General features: G+C 46.3%; 1 protein-coding gene across 1 annotated transcript in view; it reads right to left on the reverse strand.

The window, feature by feature from the left end:
- Window positions 1–11299: 11299 nt before the first annotated feature.
- LOC126538788 (uncharacterized) overlaps window positions 11300–26119 on the reverse strand; it is a 41447-nt gene continuing 26627 nt past the window's right edge. Inside the window, exons 4-6 of the mRNA XM_072284091.1 lie at window positions 22874–23065; window positions 15389–15526; window positions 11300–11503 (exon numbers count right to left, since the gene is read on the reverse strand). Of these exons, the coding sequence (XP_072140192.1) occupies window positions 11300–11503; window positions 15389–15526; window positions 22874–23065 (534 nt within the window). The remainder of the gene's footprint in view (window positions 11504–15388; window positions 15527–22873; window positions 23066–26119) is intronic.

Genomic DNA, 26119 nt, shown 5'->3' on the forward strand with positions numbered 1-26119 from the left:
ACCGGCGGCGACTGTACTTTGCAGAGAGGGCTACACGACTGGTCACTAAGGAGGCTCGGAAAACAAGACAGCTAGCACAGAAAAGAAGTGTTGATGATGGGGGGTACTATTGAAAAAATGCGTCAGAATTTCTTTCTATAGTCCTATATTGCAATAAAGCTCTTTCTTCCCCTTCAAAGCCAATTATCTCAAAACACAAACTTTTGCTGCATTTCACCCTCTTTTTCAGAAACTACAAGGGCTAGGGAGATACCAGATATTGAGCAAACATTACAGAGAGTCTACAGAACTAGGATTATAAATATTATTGTAGGGGATTTTTATTTACAGGCTATTTACTGCAGATTTTGGCTCTAAAATTTGGTGGGTCAAGTAAAAAATAGAAAACTTTAAAAACTAGTCTTTAAAAAAAAGAATCCTAGTTCAGCAACACTACCTAACATTGCTGATTACAATGCCACCAAGGTTAATGTTCTAACCCCAGCAGATCATGAGAAAAAGCGTCGCGAGCATAGCCTAAAATGCATGGCAAGAATAGGACCTACCATGTCCCCTTAAACACAGCTTTACTTAGTGTACAGACCTTGCTTGCTTTTATTCAAATTTTGTTGAACTTATTAGGAATGCTATTCAAATATTGGAAATACAATATTTCTTGATGGTCGTGAAAGTGCACCATTTCCTGTTAATCGTGGTGTTCGTCAAGGGCGTCCTCTATCCTCAATAGTCTCTGAGCTCAATCTTGCGCCATTTCTGCGTTCGGTATCGCGAGACACTTTCGTGCGCAACATGAGAGCGGTCGCATGTTGCCTCGGCTCCTGCATTTTTTTCCTTTCGTGCCCACCCCATCACTTCAAGAGCCTGATTTCCTGCCTGGACCTTTGTAAGTGTTATCGGCGCTTCTTGACAGTTATTTTAGTAACTCTGACGTCCCTTACACGAGCCATGTTAGGATGGATAGTTGAGCGTGTTGGTTAAGCATGATCTGAAGTGAAGGCGCTAAAATGACGGAGGACAAAGATGAAACACACACACAGGGCGCCGCAGCCGCAGCCCTTTTTAGGGCTCTCCGCTGACCGTCTCGCTGCTGGGCCTAGCTCCGCCTAGCATGGGCGCAGGAACGGAGTGCGATGCCGCTGGCGTCCATGGCGCCCGCACCTGGTGCGAGATCCACGATAACCTCTCAAGACAGCGTCAGCATCCTTCGCCACCAGTATACCCCACAATGGCTCATAGCACTCAGTCAAGAGCAGAACCGAAGCCCCCGCCGCTGCCGCGCAGCGATTATAAAAGCATCCTAATAGTTCGTGGGGGCCTCAATTGCGCTGGAATTCATGCATGCGTCCGCAGACAAGTCATCCTCAACGCTGCGGGGCTCCCCATCACCGACCGCACCAGTTCTGACCAAATTCGTGTCAACACTATCGACAATACCGTTCTAATCAGCACACCAGACTTGGGACGTGCAGATCTCTACCACAACATCCAGAGTCTGCAATTCAATGGTAACCCTTACGAAGTCGCCACCCATGTGGCCGATACCATCGATACCTGCAGAGGATGTATTCACTTGCCCCCAGATTACTCAGAAGATGACATCGCCTCAACCCTCCGCAGATGCAAACCAACATTGATTATTGAGGGTGCACGACGCCTGGGCAATACTGGAACCATCATGGTCATATTCCAAGGCAAAATCATCCCTTTCTACGTCAACTACGACGGCTGTTCACTTCGATGCCGTCCCTTGAGGCAGAAGGTAGAAGCCTGCACTCGATGCCACGGGATTGGTCATCGCCAGGACGTCTGCACGAATGCCACCGACACACTTTTCCCCAAGTGTGGAATGAAAGACGCACCCATGGACCACGAATGGGACCCGATATGTGTTGTGTGCAACGGAAACCATCAAACCGGCTCCTCACTGCAAACAAAGGTTCAAACCGCGCCCTGCACGTCCCAGGCATAAACAAGGCACTTCACCACCAACCGAACTCCCAGTCTCGAGCGCACTCGCGACTCCAGCCCACGAAGAAGTCGCAGCAAAAGCAAGGACCGTGGGCCTGGCTATGCAACCCAAGACGTCGCTTGGCCAGCTCTATCACCAAACCCTACTCTCGCCTACTCCTCGCGCAACCCACCCCAGGTAAGCTAGGCTAAGGTAGCCTCTTCCAGCTGCTCCTCAAACCAGACTGCTAATAATGAATCCCTGCTTACAGAAAATACAATTCTAAAAGCCGAAATTCAAATACTTAAACTAGAACTCCAATCTCATCACCCCTCTACTTCAACCTCTGAAGCCCCTATCTCTAACACGACCCTTTCGACTCATCATCCATCAGCTCTACCTGAAACCTCTTCACATCGCCCTATGGACACTAGCCCCTCCACGGAACGGGAACCGCTTCACCCTCCCCCAGCAAACGTAAAACCCCGAGCACTCCGCGTTCAGAGGACACCCTGGACGAGACAATCTTAAATTACAACGACAGGCTAACCGCTTTGGAGACAAAATTCCATGATATACTCACTGCAGTTGAAAAAATCAATACAGATTACAGAGCCAGGAATGAAAAGCTCGACAAAGTTATTGACTTCGTACAAGCGCACATCCAACCAACTATAAGTTGGATAGCTGGAGTCACCGCGAATCATCCTAACATAGTTGCACCTGCTCGATCCGCCTACCCACCCGCTCCGCTTAACAATGGTCAATAACCCGACACGCTCCGAGTTTGAAGTGTGGCGATGAAACTGTAGGGGGTTTCGAAAAAAGAAAGCACACTTCCGGCAGTTTCTAGCCTCCTCGTCTAATCTCCCAGCTGTCATTGCGCTTCAGGAAACTCACGGACTAATTAGCTGCCCAGGTTATAATGTCCATCAGACCAATAAGGTCTCCCGGCCCGATACGGGAATTCTTACACAAATGGACCTCACTGCCAATCACTCCCAATTCGACAGCGTCGATATAGAGCATGATTTTCTAGAAATTATTCCTCGCAAAAATCATGCATCTGGCTTTTACATTCTGAATATCTATAGTCGTCCACAAGACAAACATCACCGCTTTGACTCCCTTTTCGCTCAAGCTATTGCCGCTGCCACCTACCACCCTCTCTTAATTCTTGCAGATTTCAATGCACCCAACCTGCTGTGGTGTCACTCCGTTTCTACTCCTAAGGGCAGATCCCTATGGATCCACATACAAGACCACAGACTCACATTACATAACGGCATCGATGCATCAACCAGGCCAGCCCTACCAATTGGGACAATTTTTGAGAGGTCCGCCAAATATCAGCTCCCACAAACATTCAAGACATTTCAGAATGGGTTCAGCAACTACACTCAGACGCCCAGACGCCCACACTACCATTCTGCCCCCCGAAACCGCTCTCACTACGGTTGATACCAAGCTTCTACACATGAGGGAAGCCAAATACTTTCTTCTCAAACGGTGGAAGAGGCAACAATACATCCGAAAACTAAGACTCAGAATTGCCAAATTAGACCTCCAGATGCAGGAGTACGCCACACAACTGGCCTGCCAGAAGTGGGGCCAGGTATGTGAAAGCATGCATGATAACCTCGATAACAAGCGTACATGGCAACTCTTGTGACACTTATTAGACGCTACCACATCGCGCACACACTACAACCACAGCATCGGCTACATGCACACAAAAGCAATCTCAACGGATTCTTCGACGACCTCCGCCATAAACATCTGCCTCCCACTCAGAAGTATGACATGCCAAAATATACTGGCGAATCCAACGAGCTATTTAGCGCTGCTATCCCGGAAGCAGAGGTTCGCCATGCCCTCGCCACCCTGCGCACAATGTCAGCACCAGGCCCCGAACTTATTAACAATAGAATACTCCGCAATCTAGACGAAAACTCTGTCAAAGCCATCACGGCGTACTTCAATCACTGCTTTGACACTGGCACCCTCCCTAGTTCGTGGGAAGATGCCAGGGTAATTTTTATCCCAAAGCCAAACAAACCAGTCAACACCTCTAATCTCAGGCCTATATCACTAACCTCTTGTCAAGGTAAAACACTCGAACATGTCATCCTCATCCGACTCAGTAAATACATGGAAGACAACCATCTTTATCCATCAGAAATGGTAGGTTTTTGAAAATCTCTCTCATGCCAAGATATCATGCTTCGAATGAAGCATGACATCATTACACCCAATAGCAGTCTAGATACGCAAGCAATTCTCAGTCTGGACCGCCACGGAGCCTTCGATAACGCTTCACAATGCGCCATCCTCCGAGAGCTTAATCTAATTGGGGTTGGCGGAAAGACATATGGCTACATATGTACCTTCTTATCCAACCCTACCGCAACGATACACATAGGCACAGAGCAATCCCTTTCTTACGCTTTAGGTAGCTGCGGCACGCCCAAAGGCTCAGTGCTGTCCCCTTTTTAATCTTTCTATGATGCCGATGCCGCAAGCATTGCAGTCTATTCCTGATCTCAAGTTTTCACTCTACGCCGAAGACATCACTCTTTGGACGACTCTACACTCTACACTCTACAGACTCTACAGACACTCTACAGGCCGCAGCAGACGCCTTCGTGGCTCATGCCGGCGCTATTATTCTCACATGCCCCTCTCAAAAATCCGATCTGCTACTTCTGCCATCCCACCGGGAGGCCGGAAAACACATGTCTAGTATACACTGCAGATCATCCTAAACGACATCCCAGTTACTAGAGTGGAAAGGCTCCGGGTGCTCGGTTTATACATTCAAAGCAACCGGCTCAACACATATACCCTACATACACTCCACACCACAGTCGATCACACCCTGCGCCTTCTAGGGCAACTCTCCAATAAATATGGAGGACTAAAGGAGGCCGAACTTCTCCGCTTGAGCCAGGCCTTCGTTATCAGTAAGATAACATTTGCAACACCATATCTACATTTCCTTAAATCAGAACCACATAAGATCGACACTCTTTTACGCAAAATATATAAATTCGCTCTGGGGGTCCCCATACGTACCTCCACTGAAAGGCTAATGCTTACTGGAACTTTTAACACACTGAACTCACAGAAGCCCACCTCACATCCGAATATAGCAGACTTTCTAACACCGCAACAGGTCGCCACATTCTACAAACTTTCTATCACTCCGGCACCCATCATCAAGACTAAATACACTATTCCACATCACATATGAATAAACTTCAACTTCAACTTCAACATACACGAGAACTTCTGCATCCCTCCACTTCCTAAAAACATGCCCCCTGTGCACCACAAACAGCGCAGGAGGCAGCGAGCAAAGGCTCTCCAAAAACAATTATCCACCTCAAAAGACGTGCTCTGTGTTGATGCCGTCGAATATGGGAGCAGAAATCATTACGCAATATCAGTCATTAACTATCACGGCCAGGTCGCTGCGGCCGCCTCCATTCCTGGCTATTCCTTGGAGGAGGCGGAGAAAGCGGCCATAGTCCTGGCCCTCACAATCCCAAATTCATCAGTTATCGTTACCGACTCCAAAGCATCCATACATAACTTCGGAGCGGTCAGGGTCTCTAAGCCAGCCCTTTCTCTCCTCTTAGCCCATCCTTTCCATCAAACTGTGGCATTAACAGGACTCCCGCGCATGCGGGCCTTGCCGGAAACGAGGCGGCTCATGCCAGTGCCCGAGGATTTACAGTCCGGGCTCAGGCATCAGATGTGTTGGACATCGCCACGGAGGAGGCGCCGTTTACAGCGCGGTATCGACTGATTACCTACCACGACATCTGCACAGACTACCGATTAGACCGTTTAACCTTTCCACCACTCATGGGCAAATCCCCGCATGGGAGTGAAGTTCTGTGTCGACAGGTGCAGATTCGCACCTTTCCGTCCCCTTACCTCCTCCACCGCATTCATCCCACCATTTACCTTTCTCCCTCTTGTAAATTCTGTGTCTCTCTGTCTCTCCCAAAGCAGACTTAAACCACATAATATGAGGGTGCCTTAAGCACCCCCTTCCCCCTTTCCTCAAGCAATTAGTATCTAGTGAGGAGCAGTGGGAGGCTGCCTTGCACAGCTCGAGGCCCGATCTTCAGGAGGCCATCCTGGAGTGGGCTGAGAGGATAAAGGAGGCCTACTTCAAGTAGTTCCTCCCCCCACCCTCTATTCAATTTCCCCTTCCCTTTAAAGAGGAATAAATAAAGTTTTTCATCATCATCATCATCCTGTGTCTGGCAGCGTTGTTGTAAATGTTACAGCCATCGCCGTGACATTTCATTGTATTTCAGGAATGAAAATATCTTATCTCGTATTTTTTAAACCATTACTCAGTACGAAAATATTTCAGGTACTGTGCTAAATTTCTCCAAATGTCGTTATCTGTTCATTGGTTCTCTAAAGACATGCCTAACTCCCCTTTCCGTCTTCAAAAGAGCGATCTTATTTGTATTTTGGGCCTTGATTACACCTTTAATGGCATGTAAGGCTGTCTGTGGCTCTCAATTCTTGAATATGTAAGGCGAAATATTCCTTAAAGGGTACGTTTACCCCTATTAGAAAGCAGCTAATTAGCACAGTCTGTATTTTGCAACCGTGTGCGGTACGTTTGTCACGTTGGACAGCCACCATTACTGGCTTCTAGGTCATTTTTGTCGCTCCTTGGTTCCTTCTGATTGGGAGCACAGAACTGGTCCGTAGCACAGCGCTTGGGCAACCACGCTCTCGTGGCGGGTTCGCGTTATCATCCCTGTAGGCTGTTTCACATGACGCGATTGGGGCGAAAAAGATCGTTCTGCCGTGCACATGGCAAAGTGATTTTCGCTGATAGCTTTTACATGCGTTTGCGGCAGCGCGATTTCCGTCGCAGCGATGCATAAAGTTGCTGCCTGCATCGTTAAATATAAACATGAAAACTAGTCAAATATTCGAATTTTCCTAATAGTATTTGATAATAGAATAAGTGCAGCATTCTTTAATGTTTAAAGGTGTGGAGACTTTACGACAGCTTGCAGGTGTGGTGAGTGAGACACTGCACAACACCGCAAGTATGAGCGTGCGGCTTGTCCGGCATCGGTGGGGTGGCTCCGTTTATTACACTCTAGTTTCGTTGTTACTGTGGAAGCCACAACTTTTTTCCTGAATGAGTACTTGCTTTTGCAGAACAACAAGATACTCTTGCGCGTGCATGTATAAGCAGCTGGCACAATTTGTAGTGATGAAGAGGTTGACGAGTGTGGCCATAGAGTGGGTACGTGCCTTATGCTGAAGCGGCGTCCTTCTCTCGACCTGGATAGCGTGCAGCTTCTCATTTTAAACAAATTGTGCAAGTAGAAGAAAAAGAAAATGTTTATAAAACTTCTAAACCACAGGCGCTGGTGGGTACGCCCTAATAAGACATAACTAAAACTGGCGCGCGACATTGCTCGACAGAAATACCAACGCGCGGTAAAACAGGAAAGCGCCTATTTCGAAGCGCTTTGTTCCGTCACACATTGCCGCTCAAACATCGCGCTGATCACTGTGACTCAACGACGGCGAGACCAAATTGTTGGAATCCAGTCGCGGAGAGCCCACGACGTCGCGGCGGTCGCTGAGGGACGGAATTCGCTGTGTCGCTGACTGAAAATCGCGCCATCTGAAACAGCCTCATCTCTCCGCTGCCGGCTGCTTGCTCTGCGATTTCGGCTCCGCCTGGTTCAGCGTGATGAGTGTGCCGCGCGTGAACTAGTCTGCTGCTTCCTTGGCACAGAAATTCGTTACATGTTACCGGGCGTAGACTTAATTCGTGGGCCGCAAGTGTTAAACGCACCTGCATTTTACGGCCCCAGAATTTTATCGCCACGCACAACAGGTACATCCTCGAAAACCGTGTCGTGGATACAATGTCAGCCTTACTGCTTCCTGCGGTTCCCCCAGCGCGCCGCGTGCGTTCCAATAATGTTTCATCGGGTGCTATAACGACGTCCTTTCTGCATGGCCACCTACGCGACTTCATGTGGTGCGTAGGGTGGCAAGTGCTCCCATTACGTGACAGACTAGAGTGGCAGAGTCCCATCTTGGCTGTGTCTCAGTTGCCTTCTTGTAGAGTCGAAGGAAACAAAAAGCATGTGCTGATGCAATGCCTCGTTGCTAGCTAGGTTATTTTGGAAGGCTGTGCCTTCTGGCTTCCGTAGTCGTGGAGTTAACCGCTTTATTACTTCTGGTCGCTGCTCACGCGGTGGTTTCGCGTGACTTTTAATTGCTGCGGGGCGCTTTTGTATGTGGCGTAACCAGTGCGAATCAGTGGCTGCGCGACGGCGTCACCGCACCTCTGTTTCCACATTTGGAAAGGCTCTACAGTGCCTGGATTCTCAGGAACTTGGAATGACTTCTAAGGATAGCGCGAGTTTCAATATATGCGTTGTTAAACTGGCAGTAGAAATGCACTATTGCGCTTACTTTTTGATGCGAAAGCGTCAAATGGCTCACTGAGCGAGAAAGCCGGCTCTACCGCTTGTAGCAGCGAAACGCCACCTAAGTTCCCATTGGCTTCGACACCACGGCACGAGCGCGCCTGTATGTAGCAGATCGAGCGAAAGAGAACGGGCATTTGTTGCGGTCTTAGAGCGCCTGGTGTCGTCTGAGGGGAGAGGGCATCGCCGCATCGGTGGCATGTTGGCACCGCAGGACGCTGCTGCTTACTGGCTCGGGCAGCACATACCGCTATGGCGCATTACTCGCAGCGCAAAACTAAAAAAAACAGCCCAGTGGCGTTCAATTGGACGATAAAGCTTTCTCACGCTCATCATTGCTCAGGTGTTCTGGGGAAAAGAGGTGTACTCGGGTATTTAAGAAAATGGCGTTTTATGCGTTCGTGAACAGAAGTAATTGGAATAGCCTGGTTATTATCGTACAATGCGGGGATGAATATCTGCAAACTGATGTCACGCTGAAGATGGATTACAAGCGGATATAACTAGAGGTTGAAAGGCTTTCGAACTGTTCTCAGACCCCGTGCATGCCCTATGAAAACAAAAAAAATCAGTGGCGAGTTTAGGTAAATGTTACAAAAATGAAATACCATTACGTCGCACCTGTTGAAGGTCCCGTATACATTACAAAGTGTTGTCGTCGCCCGGGCCCGGAGGGCGATCCAAGCCGGAGGGTTCCTGGAATAAGGGACCCTCCCACCTCGACTGACAAGTCACTGCTTCAAACAAAGGTCTCATTCTTCTTCAGTAGCTCACGCGACACACGTTCTGCCTCTTGTATTCTATATTCTGTTCTATATATATATATATATATATATATATATATATATATATATATATATATATATTTAAGACGAAAGGGGGTTAACTGAGGGGCCCGAAGAAGCCAACAAACACTGACGCCAAGGGAAACATAGAGGAAATTACTTGTGCTTAATAAATGGAATAAAGAAATGATAAATTAACGTAAATGAAAGTAGATTAAAAAATAACTTGCCGCAGGCGGTGAACGATCCCACAACCTTCGCATTTCGGGTGCGATGCCTCTCCAATAGAGCTACCGCGGCGCCGCTTCCCCAGCCACTTTCATGGGTATTTATGTTTCCTATTAGAACCCTGCGAGTGTTAGCCAGCGCCACCACTCACAGACCTTGGCGGCGGATGTGAAAGGATGTTCCACATCCGTATTATTAGGGCACAAAATTCGTCAGCTCATGCTCCTAACGTCGAGGTTGTCGGTAATACTATCCCTCGGAAAATGGATGATTTGACACCAATGAAAAATGACTTAGACTGTTCGACGACTTTCAGAAAAAGTCGGGGCACTGTGTATGGGTCCCTGTGTATGTTACGCTTTCATATTAATTGTCCTATAATAAGAATAACTCATTGACATTATATATTCGTCATAGGATAGACGGCTAATCATATTACCTTCGCCAATCAGAGCCAATGAATGCCTGCGCTGCCAATTTTTGATCCATTCGATGGTCGTATAGTATTTCTTCCACACCTCCATATTTTCCTAAGTATATGCTCTTTGTGATCTCTGGCTGTGAAACTCGATAGAAAGATACAGTGAACGCTCACTCGAATGAATTTCAAGGGACCCGGAGAAATGGTTAGCTGAAATTTCACCAAACTGAATATTCACTACAATATGGAACAGCTTGGGGCACAGAAGATACCGAGTCAGAAGTGTGAAATGCCATTCATGGAGACATGTACAGCAATATACACGAGACGCACAACTATTACGCTGCCTATCTCATTTTGAGAAAAAAGATCTGTAATTTTAATTTGGGCTGGTGCTTATAAAGCGCAAGAAGTAACAAAACTGTCCAGAGAGCCCGTGTTTTTTTTTTTTTTTTTTGCACTTCATCTGGCACAGCTTGTTGCCGAGACATGAAGTCTCGCAAATTTCAAAGGCATCCTACAGCCTCGGCTAAAGTTAAAGGATATAAATGTACCGGTGCTATTGCATCTTTTATGGCTCACTCTTCTTCGGGACGAACGCCCGAAACGATTTCCAGATCAGATAGTTCAGTACCAGTACCAGATCACTGTCACACCGCACATATTCCTCTAACGAAGTTTTGCCAGGGTCCCCCGATCAAGATCGTTCAAATGAAATATTCAGTATGCAAAGACTTGTTTAATTGAAAGATTTTTGCATAGAATGAATAGAAGAAGCGTCGGGAATTTTCTGAAATTTTATTATTCTGAAATATTCGGTAAACCGACGATCACACAACCGAAAATGTACTGTAGAGAGACATTCTGTGGGTATTATTTCCAGCTTCATTTTGTCAAAGTTTCCACGCAGTAAGAGCAACCGCGCTGTCTTGCCGCAGAATTTTAAATCCCAGTTTCCTTACAACCAAGAAGCTCGCAGCAAATGCGATGCATCCATGTGTTTTAACAAATAGGCCACATGTAGGCGTTGTAAAATGTAACACAAATTGTTAGGTTAAATAGGAGGTCATTTTTTACTGTCGCGAAACGAAGCACCATGTTCCCGTAAAAATAAAAATAAAGTGATAAGATGGCCATGAATTATCCTTCTCTCACCTGTATATCGTTTCTAGCGGGATGACATTGTTCTACTATATAGCAAGAACGCCTACTGCGAAGAACATTTGCGCTGTCAAGGTTTTCTTGTGGCGCGAAATAGGCTTCTCCATTTTGTGCTACATCATACATCAGTGACGGAAACGCAAATAAAAAAAAAAAGACCGCAATGCTAGTTACCCCAGCTTTTTCCTCAAACATTTAATCACATAGGATGTACCTGAGCACACCTTATAACGTAATATACAGATGAGGTATGTGTAGGGCGTTATCCATTAATAATGGCAAGGCAGTCTGCTTGCTGCTTGCCATTGAAGTGTGCGAGAAATGTGACGAGCTTCTTGTAGCTCTGCGTTCTGCTGTATCCGCCTGGAATCTTCTGCGGGCACGCCGAGGGAGCATAATCGTAGTTAACGTCGTACGCTGCAATAGTATAGGCATGCGTCTTGTCTTTGTACCTGGCGTCACAGATCTGTATGGGAGAAATTACAAATAGTGCGCTGTTAGTGGATTCCCTGTTTTTTTTTTTTTTTGAAGAAAACGTTATGTGTAATGATAAGTTCACTGCGACGAGAAGGCGATGAAGTCGCAAGGAGGTATGGGAACTCTGCGAAGGACTTCCGCACCTGAGGTAAGCGCAGTCACGCATGGAGGGACACACACGTATATACGGACTTAGAAGGAACAAATGGAGAGGGAAGAACAAGTACTTTCAGCTTCTTATTCCCGTATATCGTCATACGATAGACAGAATTGAGACGTTTAGAAAAAGCGCGCAGAAGTTGCTTGCATAACCTTTCTGCACTTAACCTCTCTACACATTCGGTTTAAACCTAGTTGCATTAATAAATTCCGATTTTTTATTTAACTGCACATGCTTGTAATGAAAGAATTCCCTACGAATACGAACTTCCTAATGCTAAATTTGAGCGCCGTTCTTTATGTGTTTTAATTTCGCGATATATTGGCTGGTGCGGACAATCTGCCTCCTGGGGAACGGCGCATACGGAGTAAAGTCTGGTGCGACTGCCTCGTTAATGGGGCGATCGCGAGAAGCAGCGCGTCGGCGACGCGTTGGCACGATTTACAGCCGCCGCTGCAGACATTCCTCCCAGACGGCGCACGCTACTCTGGCGCCATCTCTTAGCCATCGTCGCCCCACTACGCTTTCAACGGGGCAGCGTTAGAGGCCCCGTGTGGCAGAAAATCTGGCGTAGGCGTAAGCGGCCGGCGCCTGCGTGCCCGCGAGTAAAAAATCCCGAATATATTAGGTATGTCGATATGCGACGCCTTGCCAAGGACGTTCGCTATACGCGGGTTATATTGCCACGCCATCCTATCACTAAAATTATTCGCACTTTGTCCTACATTCTTCACAAATTTATTCCACAGAATTCTGAGAATGACAGCCCACAAACAAATAAATGTCGTGATACAAAACACCGACAGTGCACGTCTTTTACGGTAAATATTCTCAGACTTAAATATTAAAAGTGCGAAACAGTAACAGAAACACGAAAATGATGTTGTTGTTTTTTTTCGCGGCGGTGCACGGCCTCCGGGATTGGCCCACGCAAGACGCCGCGTTTCTACCTGAAAGCTCGGCTTCGTGAATAACGCTCGCATCCAGTGTTTCTCGGTAAGCATTACAATTACATAATCTGCAGTTGCCGGGTTGCGTGAGAAGCAGTAAGGGACATTTTAATGCTATCGCGTTCCATTCTTAAAGGCGAAGAATAAATGTCTTCCACTTATTGTTCTCACGCGTTCGCTTTGCTCTCCTCCTCCGCTTTCCTCCTGCTCCGTCCTTTATTACCCATTGCGCTCCGCATTCGCTCTGTCATCCTTCGCTGTGCTCGTTCGCTTCGTTACGCCGATGCTCGAGGCCGGAACGGGCGCCTTAGAACCGCACTCTAGAAGTTCAAGGTAACGGACAAAAAAGGCTACTTTCGCGTTTTTACATTTGAAATGTGCATGTAGACCGAAAACTGCCGTTGAATAGTTCCATCCATTTACCCGACTACACACTCACCGCCACCAGCACGTGTCTCTTTCCTAAACCGCTGTGTAACGTAAAAGCGTAGCGCAAAATCAAGCTTTCTTCGCGCTTCCCTCAACCTACGATCTTAGTCCGACTGTCTGAGTGGATGCATAGCCACTTATGCAGCAAGGACGGCACGGAACGCGTTGTAGCGGGCTATGGTCAAGCTCCATTTCGCGCCGCCTAACGACGTCCAAGAGTAATAGCACTAAGAGTGACGTTTCTCTGTGCTCCTACTCTTAGGCATTATTTCAATATCAATTATATGAAGACTAATGCGGCCCAGGAAGATAATAAATTTCTGGATGAACATAATTTGAACAGCTTTTGTATGCTTCTTTTAAAGAAAAGTGTTCGTAAAAGAAAACGAAGCTTACGTTAGAAGTAGGCACTTCCACAACTGCGTTGGCGAAATACCAGAGAAACGAAAAGTCTATAATGTTTTGGCTATGAATTCCTCGAGAAAATTCACTATATTTCGCGTACGGAGAAACGAACATGGCATATCCATTCTTTGGAAATCTGCTTGCCGCTGGAGCAATTTTTGTTACACAGGGTTATTCTCGGTATGACACAACTGTATGTATATATTTCCTTTGTAGATTTGTGTTATAGTCGGGTGGCGCAAGGTATTTCTCGTTAAAGAAACAGTAATGTCGGTGACGCACTCCACTCCCTTCGTTATTGTGCGATGTCTTTCCAGTGCGCGTGAACTCCTTTGAGCGGCGTGCGGTCTCGTAATTACTAATATTTACTTCTTCATGTATGTGCCAACTGGGCACTGCGGAAATATTTATGAGATCTTTACCCTAACGAGCTGTGGACGTCGCGTAACGAGGTACGAACGAGAACGCACTAATGTTGTGAGCTGAAGAAGCGCAGCGATGTTAAAATTAAGGAACTGACGTTGGCGCTTGTCTTGTGTCGGTCTCCTGCTCGTGATTGTCTTAGTTAGCGCTGTTCTTTCCTAGTTGAAGCATGCACCATCTAACCCAAATGAATGTTGCTGTGAAATTAAAGAAGCTCACGGAGGAAGGCGATTTCGGCTGCTTCGGGAAGATTGCACCATGTGTTTCTCCGAGGAAACAGATTTGCGATAATAGTATGCAAATATTTACTCGTGGAAGATTGTGGCCTATATTAGATTCGTCGGACGATCTCGCCGCTGCCACCATTTGTTAGAGTTGTTGGACGATCTACGAACTGTAGGCCGATCTCACCGCTGCCATTCAGATGTAAGATTTGGCAGTCGCAGCTGTAGGAAGGAGCTTGACTCTTCGTCGGGACTTAGGAGAGCAGGATTTATTTACACGTTATTTACAGTTGAACATCAGATACATCGACAGTCTAGCTTGACTCCCAAATGATACCCGCAAGACGAGCATACAGCAAACAGCTTACGAGTACACAGCTCACGAGTACATTTCGAGCACGACAACGAGCACGCTCTCGCAGCCGACAATCGCTGCCTATAAGCACTCCACTGGACGTCATAGTTCGACGTCATTGTAGATGGATGACCCGCCCTTTTGGAGGAGGCGGGCTCACATACACGTGTTGCACAGGTTTCAGTGCCGCACAGGTTTCAGTGCTATCTCGAGGGCCGACGACCTTTGCAGAACAGCCGCCGCCTCTAAATTCCAGAGCGGACCTCGCACAGGGGCCTCCACCGCGGTCCATTGTCTGGCGTAAATGGCTGGCGAAATTGCACTGCAGCTGGCCGTTCTTAACACCATGCAATGCGTTCGCCATGAGCAAGGTTCCGACGTTCTCAGATGCTTGAGTGCTTATGGCACCGGATACCATGGTCCGTGTGTTAGGATACCATATTTTCTTGCCGTTCTTCTTCTTTAAACGATTTTTGAATTTTTTTTTTATAAAGTAACAGCATCAATACGTGGACGTAAATTCACGCATGCGAAAATGCTTGTTCATACTTATACCGCTGTTGTGCACTACATTTATCAATATTAAACCCTCAGTTTGGGCACCTGCAGCACGCAGTTTACTCCCCATTTAACTTGACAACATAGCTAGATAAGAGCTAATGGCGTTGAAATTCATGACGGCATGCCGGCCTGGAATAGAAACTCCAAGGTGGCATCACCACCTTCAACGTTAAATTCTTTTTGACATATCAATGGTCCTGTCAACGCAGGAACGGCTTTTTGTTGTATTGCAGAAGCGCCATCGAATATTTCAGCTGAACGTGATTTGTTCTTCAGGGCACCTTCGGCGTGCTCCGATTGACAGCTCGGATTTGAACCAAGGGAGTGCTTATAAGACGCTGTATACACATTTTGTCATTTTGCTCACCTTTTTCACTTGGGTCATCGTACTGTCAAAGACGAGGGTCTGCTTGGTCCCAGGTTTCTTATCGTAAGTCTGCATATATAAACCTGTATCGTTTAACTCTAGGTTGCTGAGATATTTCGTCTTTGTTTTGGTGCAGATCTGTCAGAAAACGAAAAGAAATGTCGTTGTTTTGGCCGAAAGCCGGAACACTGATTGCGGTAGAAAATAATTACACAACTCTACCAATAAAGGTTCGCAGTTTTATGGAATGTATAAATTGCTGTGAGCATGCGTGTACTAATAAAATTATCATGCATATTTGTCGAGCGCGCAGAGGCAAATATGAGCGCACCTCGCTTTATGACCACGGACACTCGCTCTCAAAACGCTGGCATGACGAAGAGCAGCGGCGAGCGATGACTTGACGATGACCAAGCAGCGGCGAGCGAACGCGTCAAGCTGCCTCTAGCCGAAACGCGTGCGCGAAGTTTGGGATTACGGGACCTTCCACGCCAGGGGCGCCAGAACACAGCACACACGACGCCACCATACATTTCGGCTCGCCTTGTCTCAGCAATCGTCACAGTTTGCATCCAACATTGGGCGAGCGCCGCGAATTGTTCGAATTGATTCCCGCATAGTGAGTGAACAAACTTCATTCGATAGACCAAGTTTTGGTGCCTAGAGGTGGGAGGCATCCTTATTTCATGTAGCCGTGGCCCTGTGCAGAAGGTTAGCCCCGATCACGGTAAATGAGTTGTTATCATATTATTGTATCATCAGCAGATGCTCAATAGACGAGTGTAAATAGTCTCTTTTGTCTGTGTCTTTCCACACGTAACATATTGATGGAGGTTTTCGATCCCCGTGTTCGTGACGGAGCTCCGCAGCTGTAGGTACATCGAGTTTGTAACCATGGGTCCCCGCGAAGAGACGGCATAAGCAGCGGCTGCGTCTCGTGAGACTGCTGCAGTCCAGAGACTGCTCCACCAACGCGTCCCTGGTGTGTTCGCTGTGCTGGAGGAACACAACGTTGATGAATAGTTCTAGCTCTATGAATAAGTCAGTGCTAAAACAGGTGGGACCCAGCGATTACGCTCGCCAACTTCGTATTTTACCTCAGCGTAGTAATTATTCCTAGTTTTTATACACGCATAAATATTTGTCAGTCGTAGGATGATGAATCCATTGTTAAGACGTTTAATTCATTAGCAAAGCGCCAATAATTGAACCTCATTTTTAATTATAGTTTTCCTAGAGTGTGTTTAATCTTAAATTAACAGTAAACTAAATAAAAAACACTATGTTAGCTGTGCATAACGTGTTTGCACATTGAGTTATCCACGCTGACGAACTCGACTTTATAGAAAAATGATGGTCTCGAAACGCGGATTTACCAAAAATGTGTTACATTTTATTATACATTCATGACTGCAGTTTTAGGCGTGATCGCTACTGCTAGAAAAATTCGTGCTGCAATCGATGTGAGAGATCATGTAAGCAAAGCTACAAGGTACGCTGCTTTGAAAGTAGAATAGCAGGCTTAAAATGAAAGTATTTTTACAACCAGGAGGGGAAGCGACAGTGGGGCTGTCACTCACGGATCACATGTGATCAATAACAAGACACCGAAAACAATTCAGAAAAAAATTTATCGTTGCGATGGGGATTGGCGCGTTCCCCATGGGCAAGCAAGTCTAGTTTCATAATGCTTGGGCTGTACTTGTTGGCGATAAGGTAGCCTCGCTGCCTACGGGATTTTCTGAGCTAACTCGTATGCTCGGTTGCCATAGTCGGAAATTCGAATCCTTCTATAAGGTTTTTTTATTTTTATTTGTCAATGGTGAGCTTGAAATTCACCTCCTCCAGTGCAACACATTTGCAGGCTTGGAGTGACGCCTGACACGGGCAAAAGATGCCGAGAGCGTATGGGGCCATAGTAATCCAGGTACAACCAAATTAGCAAGGCCGCCTAAGCGTCAACAAAGACACTGCCTCACCGGAACAGGAATTGGCCTCCCTGGTGTAGCATTTTGCCACTACCTCTCGAATGATTCCCACAATTAACCCATGGCCCTCAGTCCCCAGCAGTTGCGGAGCATCTGGCGAACGCGGTGGTCAGACCTGTAACGCAGCAGAGGGTGCTAAGAATCTCTGGTTCCGGACAGGACGACTATGGAAACTGACCCTGTCAACTTTTAATTGCCGAACTCTGTCGAGTGAAGTTAGCTTAGCAGGACTCTTTGAGGAACTATCAGACATTGTTTGGGATATCATCGGCCTTAGTGAGATTAGGAGAACTTGTGAGGCTTATACATTGCTGAATAGCGGCCAATACGGGGTAAGATTCATAATACATAAGGACACAGCAGACAACATTGACGAATTCTACAGCATTAATGAGAGGGTAGCTGTAGCCGTAATCAAACTTAATACGAGGTATATTATAAAGGTAGTACAAGCCTGCGCTCCAACATCCAGTCACGGTGATGATGAAGTGGATAAGGTTTATGAAGATACTGTAGTATGAAGTATACTGTAGTAATGGGCGACTTCAATGCAAAAGTGGGGAGAAAGCAGGATGGTGAACAAGCAATTGACAACTGCGATGTTGATTCTAAGAACGCTCGTGGAGAGGTGCTGGTAGAATTCGCAGAAAGCAATAATCTTCGAATAATGAACCCCTTTTTCAGGAAGCGTAGCCGAAGAAAATGGACGTGGAAAAGCTCTAAAGGTGACACTAGAAATGAAATTGATTTCATACTTTCTGCTGATCCCAGCATAGCGCAGTATGTAGAAATGAGTGAGTGAGTAAAAACTTTATTGAATATAAACAAGATGAAGCACGATGGTTGTACCCCTATTCCAGGGCCTCACTGGCACGAGCGGCTCGCTGGGCTTGGTCCAGGAGAGTCAACTGGCTCTCCCGACCCTCGTCCGCAAGCCGTGCCTCCCACTGCCTAATCCTCATTAGTCAACCAAGGGAACAGGCTGATTTCAGGAAGGGATACTCTACAATGGATCACATCCATGTTATCACAACCATATCGAGCAATCCGCAGAGTGCATTAAACCTCTTTATATTGACAGGTGTACTTGTCTTCATAAGGCGACACGTTTCACCGCCTAACAAATGTTATCGCACAGCGCAGGACACGCTTGCATGTGTCGGAAGTTTCTGGAATGTTATCGATGCTTCCATCCACTGTCTGTGACCGAACCTTGTGTAATCTGATTGCATGTGTGCGCGACGCGAATAATGTAGAACTTTGTGGAAGGCGCGCGGGTCCAAGCGATTAGTCTGGAACATTCGACGAGTGATGTATAAAAGCCGACGTGCTTGACCCGCTGACCAGTTTTCGACGATCGCCGACTGTGTACGCCGCTGTCGCCGTTCTTTGAGTGTAGCCTGTTTTTGAGGGCACAAGTTCGCCCAATAAAACGCATTTCGTCTTTCCCAGTTTGGCTGCTTTCTTCACCGTCACTATCACGTGACAATATGGCTTTCATATATTACGAAAAGGCATTTGATTCAGTAGAGATACCAGAAGTCATAAAAGCATTGCGTAATCAAGGAGTACCGACCACTTCCGTAAGTACTTCGGAAACTATGTATAGAAGTTTTATATATACCTTAATTCTACGCAAGAAAAGCAGGAAGTTACCAATAAAGAAAGGGGTCAGACAGGGAGACACAATCTCTCCAATACTATTTACTGCGTGCTTGGAAGAAGTATTCAAGCTATTATACTGGGAAGGCTTAGGGGTAAGGATCGACGGCGAATATCTCAGTAACCTTCGGCTTGCGATGACATTGTTCTATTCAACAACAATGCAGACAAATTACAACAAATGATTGATGACCTTAAGAGACAGAGTGTGAGAGTGGGGTTGAAGATTAATATGCAGAAGAAAAAATGGCTGTGGCTTAGCTAAGGTTAAGCCCAGGATGCGAAGCATACTAGCCTTTATTTTAGTTGTTGAACCACTGTTTAGCCTGGTGAACTGCTGTTGCTTGGCTATATTTGGTTCGGCTAGACGAAGAAACAACTCATGCGTTACTCTGCTTCGCCTTCAAGAGTGGAACGTGACAGCGTTCCCGTCGACCCACCAAGGGGTGTAAGACAATGGGCTACGGCGCAGCGACTACGCGCCCCGCATTGGACGCGGTGAGCGTCGAGCAACGCATCGTTCGGCGCGGCAACGAAATGTGCGCCTGAGCAAGCGACGCACGCCTGAGCCTTAGAAACAGCTCGTTTCTAAGGCAACACCGCATTCACTAGAGGCGCTTTTGTACCGCTTTGAAGCATCGTACTCGTGGCTCAGTGGTAGTGTCTCCGTCTCACACTCCGGAGACCCTGGTTCGATTCGCACCCAGCCCATATTGCAAGAGTTGAGCCAAAGCCACCTAGAAACAAGCGCAGCTGCTTATATACCGCCGCGACGGCGCGAGCGACGGCGCGAGTTGGAGCCCCGTTTCTCCTCTGTCGTGACGTCACGGTGTCACGTGGTCAGCGTTGAAGGCGACGCCGCGAGCGACGGCGCGAGTTGGAGCCCCGTTTCTCCTCTGTCGTGACGTCACGGTGTCACGTGGTATGGCATGGGGTCACTAAAGGTCATTGAAGGCGACACCGCCACGCCTGAGAAGCTGGGTTGAGATCTAGTAATATGCTTCGCATAAACGATGAAGAGCCGGGCAAGAAAACAACAGTTCTACGTCGCCAGCCTGCCACTAGAGTCTGTGAGAAAGTACGTTTGCAGGTCAATTAATCACAGGGAAATTTATAGAAGAATAAAGATGGGTTGGATCGCATACGATGATGATGACGACGACGATGTATTCTGGAACAGATCCAAAAGCGCTCGCATAATTATGTTTCTTTTGTCACGTCAAATGCACATATTTTGCTAACAGAAATCCCCGGAACAGTACAAGTATGAGCGTTATTACACATAATGCCGATTTCACTACAAAACTGCTCAAGGGCCAGCAACATCGCTTTGTCCTACCTGCTTTTATATCATCGCCTTCCTCATTTTCGCGCACGAAGTCGGATACCAATCCTGATTTCAGGAGCATTCGCAATTTACCGCAATAACTTGAACAATTTCTTAGTCATAGTGAAGAATTTCGTTGTCAGTAACCTCGGACTCGCTTTGTATCCTTTTAAACGGTAATATGAGGCGCATTTTATTTCAGCAGAAAGTCAAAATGTCCAGATAATTAGCTTATAAAAGAATCCCTAATTTACATTTCATTTGCTCGCTTTGTTGGACGTTGAAATGTTGACATTCAGCAGTTTTAAATTCACGCCTGTTTAACGGAAATCCCACGATTAGCATCCATATTGACATTGGAGTCGTAGATGGCAAATCTGACGCTCAGCTATGGTATAGAGTCGCAGTTTACTGCAGATACAATCGACAGCGGGTCTACGCTAATCTTGGCTTTTAAATTTGGTCATACCGTAATGATAGTAAGTCTCGTAATGGTCTCCCGCTAAAGTTTGCAATAATAATAAGGGTAACGTCTATTACTAATTAAGAAAGTTTCGGACGCATATGTCGAAAGCGATGCTTATCTCAGAAATTTTGCTTGTGTAAAAGGACTTCAGTAGGACTGGGTTCCAATTTGGCAATTCGAATTGGTGACAAACAAACATTAGAAGGCCCTTCAACCTATAGCTGAATTTTTCGTGCGTGAGTTGGGGTTGAGATACGGGCGGAGTTATTGCGCACCGCATTTAATGGCGTCACTTCTCGCGGGAGGTTGGCCTCTATCGGAATCGGCCGAATATTTAACGTATTTAACGTAACACTATTTTTATAATGCCGCCTCGCAAAAACGACTTAACTTTCATTTCAGGCAATTTGACGCTAATTCTCTGCAGGTTGATTGTGCGGTGAGTTCAGTAAAAGGGAGTTTTAAATGTGTGACGGAATGACGTTAGCAGAGTTATTTCTTTTATATAAGGTTGAGGGAAAAGCACTCTCGTCGTCGTGCGGGGAAAACGTGCCGATGCACTGCTCACTAGCCTATAAGTAGGCCGCAGACTCATGTGCTCAATCTTGGTCAGGCATCGAATAATAATTTCGGTAGCTGGCAAATTAATTTTTCTCTTCATATCACCCAGACAGACAACATGCCGTGGTATCTCAGTGGACCTTGCGCTGTATTGCTAAGCTCGAGGTCGTGGGTGCGATTCTGACAGCGGCTGCCACACTTCGAGCAAGGCGAAATACAAAACTCTCGTGTACGGCGCCTTTCCTTCAGGCTAAATAACCTGCGGGTGGTCCAAAATAATCGTGAGTATCTCACAAGCATATCGTGGATTTTGCATGTAAAACTATAGAAGTTATTTTTAATTCCTTATTGAAGACTAAGCTTTGCGTATTAGCGCAACGACGAAATAAGGAGTTAATTGATATAAAGGAAGTAAAACACGGGCACTAATCCTCAAATGTCTATGTTAGCAATCCACGTGCACGGACCCTGATTGGGATTTATTCTTTGAAGCTGTTAACCTTTCACAGCATGCGCACATGCAATAAAGTTTGCAATAATTCTACAATTCGCAAAGCGCTGGTAAACTTGCATTAAAATTTATTTTGTGGCCTCCTGGTTTTAACAAAGTTCACTTTAATCAGTTCAAAACATTTAAATGAAGCACTGGTGGATTGGGTGCCACGATTCTTTGATATACATCTTGAAGCTTCTGACAGCGTCAGAATTCTTTCCGAATAATACGCCCTCTAAACGCATGAAAAGCAACTTAATTCCTGAATTGCAAAACGTGAAGTGAATATTTGGCAAGGAGGTAACGATCCAACATTTACATTTACGCATTTAGGCAATTCTATTTGCTGCGCATGTGGTGAGGGTCACATCGAGTAACAATAGGGAAATTATGGTGTTACTTCTGCTTAATATCATATAATGGTATGAAGGAGAAATTTGCTATGTGTCATGCAAGTTCTCTTTGTTTATGCACATTGCATTTAAGGAGGCGATTTCTAGGCACAACTGGTACCGCGTTTGGCCCCAGTTGCTGGTTATCATTCGCTGCAGACGCAAGTTCTGCGAACCTGATACCTGCAAAAAGAAACACGTTTTTTGTCGAGCGCACTCTCGCAAAATGTACTTGAAGATTGTTCTAAAAATTTTCATTTCTACGTGGGTCACGTTGTCCTCTCGGTGGCTTCATGTGCTAAGCACCTTTGCTCTTTCTGAGATTCTCGCTTGCATTTGCGGGCAGGCTTTTCTTTTCATTCGCGGGCAGACTGTACTTACTCTCCTTTGTTTTCTCACGCCGTTTGCCCTTTATGCCGTTTAATGGCTCAGATGGTATCTCTTACTGATTACCCTGCATTTCGGCTCGTCGTAACGCAAGTGACCCAGCACCTGATCAATTGCATCTTTCGGCATGTGAAGACCTAGTTCAAGTTTACCAGTCTCCTAAGTTTTGGCGTACGGTTCACTACCTAGTCCTGCATCATGGTGCTCACCAGTTGAGGAATCGTGTATTCGCGGAAGCTTTCGCACTGCTCGAACACACCGTAGGCGCCGATTTTCTGTTCGCCGATGTCGTCCACCTTGGGCGTGTACCAGCGGCCTTTCAAGGTGACCGAAATGGCGTAGACGGGCGGAGGGTTGATTCCTTTTTGGCTGATGCAGGTCACCATACTGGTGGCCGCCTCCTGCAGCAAGAGTGCAAGCACACGATACTTTTCACACCCGTAAGTCATCGTTCCTGAGAATAATCAACTATTAGAACTAAGAATTGCTACTTTTCTTACTCACCCGCCATCATTAACCAATGGCACAAGTATGCACGACCATGAAAAGAATTGCGCATAAGTTTCACGGAGCTCAATTACAGGCAGCTCATTGAGGCCGATAAACGTCTATTAGAAGTTACAGGGTATTGTGGGGCATTGTCCTCTTTTGAAAAACTTTCCACGTGTGCCTTCATCTATAAGCCAAAATTGACGGCTTCTATTCGAGGCTTTCTCGATGCGTCGCCCAATTAACACACTTGTAGATCAAGGCTATAGGCCGGGGACTGAGGGCCGGGGTTTGATTGTTGTGTTCATATAGGAGGTTGTGGCACCCTGGTGCAGTACTTGGCCACAACCTCCTATATGAACACAACAATCAAACCCCGGCCCTCAGTCCCCAGCAGCTGCGAAGCAACTGACCACGGCGGCGGTCAGACCTGCGACGCTGCAGAGGGTGCTAAGAATCCCTGGCTCCGGACAGGCCGGCATTGGAATATGAACCTCGCAACGTTTAACGCTAGAACGTTATCTAGTGACGCTAGTCTAGCAGTACTATTGGAAGAATTAGAGGGCAGTAAATGGGATATAATACGGCTCAGTGAAGTTAGGAGGCCAAAAGAAGCATATACAGTGCTAAAACGCGGGCACGTCCTGTGCTACCGGGGCTTAGCAAAGAGACGAGAACTAGGAGTCGGATTCCTGATTAATAAGAACATAGCTGGTAACATACAGGAATTCTATAGCATTAACGAGAGGGTGGCATGTCTTGTTGTGAAACCTAATAAGAGGTACAAAATGATGGTTGTACAGGTCTACGCCCCAGATCTAGTCATGATGACCAGGAAGTCGAAAGCTTCTATGAAGACGTGGAATCGGCGATGCGTAAAGTCAAAACAGAATACAGTACACTGATGGGCGATTTCAATGCCAGGGTAGGCAAGAAGCAGGCCGGAGACAAGTCAGTGGGGGAATATGGCATAGGCTCTAGGAATAGCAGAAAAGAGTTATTAGTAGAGTTCGCAGAACAGAATAATATGCGGATAATGAAAACCTTTTTCCGCAAGCGGGTTAGCCGAAAGTGGACGTGGAGGAGCCTGAATTGTGAGACTAGAAATGAAGTCGACTTCATACTCTGCGCGAACCCTGGCATCATACAAGATGTAGACGTGCTCGGCAAGGTGCGCTGCAGGGACCATAGGATGGTAAGAACTCGAATTAGCCTTGACTTGAGGAGGGAACGGAAGAAACTGGTACATAAGAAGCCAATCAGTGAGTTAGCGGTAAGAGGGAAACTAGAGGAATTCCGGATCAAGCTACAGAAGAGGTATTCGGCTTTAACCCAGGAAGAGGACCATAGTGTTGAAGCAATGAACGACAATCTTATGGGCATCATTAAAGAGTGCGCAATAGAAGTCGGTGGTAACGCCGTTAAACAGGAAACCAGTAAGCTATCGCAGGAGACGAAAGATCTGATCAAGAAACGCCAATGTATGAAAGCCTCTAACCCTACAGCTAGAATAGAACTGGCAGAACTTTCTAAGTTAATCAACAAGCGTAAGACAGCGGACATAAGGAACTATAATATGGATAGAATTGAACAGGCTCTCAGGAAGGGAGGAAGCCTAAAAGCAGTGAAGAAGAAACTAGGAATAGGCAAGAATGAGATGTGTGCGTTAAGAGACAAAGCCGGCAATATCGTTACTAATATGGATGAGATAGTTCAAGTGGCTGAAGAGTTTTATAGAGATTTATACAGTACCAGTAACACCCACGACGATAAGGGGAGAGAAAATAGGCTAGAGGAACTTGAAATCCCACAAGTAACACCGGAAGAGGTAAAGAACGCCTTGGGAGCTATGCAAAGGGGGAAGGCAGCTGGGGAGGATCAGGTAACAGCAGATTTGTTGAAGGACGGTCGGAACACTGTCCTAGAAAGATTAGCCGCCCTATAGACACAATGCCTCATGACCTCGAACGTACCGGAATCTTGGAAGAACGCTAACATAATCCAAATCCATAAGAAAGGGGACGCGAAAGACTTGAAAAATTATAGACCGATCAGCTTACTGTCCGTTGCCTACAAAGTATTTACTAAGGTAATCGCAAATAGAATCAGGAATACCTTAGGCTTCTGTCAACCAAAGGACCAGGCAGGATTCCGTAAAGGCTACTCAACAATAGACCATATTCACACTATCAGTCAGGGGATAGAGAAATGTGCGGAATATAACCAACCCTTATATATAGCCTTCATTGATTACGAAAAAGCATTTGATTCAGTCGAAACCTCAGCAGTCATGAAGGCACTACGGAATCAGGGTGTAGATGAGCCATATGTAAAGGTACTGGAAGATATCTATAGCGGTTCCACTCCCACCGTAATCCTCCACAAAGAAAGCAACAATATCCCAATAAAGAAAGGCGGCAGACAGGGAGATACGATATCTCCAATGCTATTCACAGCATGTTTACAGGAGGTATTCAGAGACCTGGAGTGGGAAGAATTGGGGATAAAAGTTGATGAAGAATACCTTAGCAACTTGCGATTCGCTGATGATATTGCCTTGCTTAGTAACTCAGGAGACCAATTGCAATGCATGCTCACTGACCTGGAGAGGCAAAGCAGAAGGGTGGGTCTGAAAATTAATCTACAGAAAACTAAAGTAGTGTTTAACAGTCTCGGGAGAGAACAGCAGTTTACGATAGGTAGCGAGGCACTGGAAGTGGTAAGGGAATACATCTACTTAGGGCAGGTAGTGACCACGGACCCGGATCATGAGACTGAAATAACCAGAACAATAAGAATGGGCTGAGGTGCGTTTGGCAGGCATTCTCAAATCATGAACAGCAGGTTGCCACTATCCCTCAAGAGGAAAGTGTATAACAGGTGTGTCTTACCAGTACTCACCTACGGGGCAGAAACCTGGAGGCTTACGAAAAGGGTTCTGCTGAAATTGAGGAGGACGCAACGAG

This window comes from Dermacentor andersoni, chromosome 8, assembly GCF_023375885.2.
Source record: "Dermacentor andersoni chromosome 8, qqDerAnde1_hic_scaffold, whole genome shotgun sequence".
NCBI lineage: Eukaryota > Metazoa > Arthropoda > Arachnida > Ixodida > Ixodidae > Dermacentor > Dermacentor andersoni.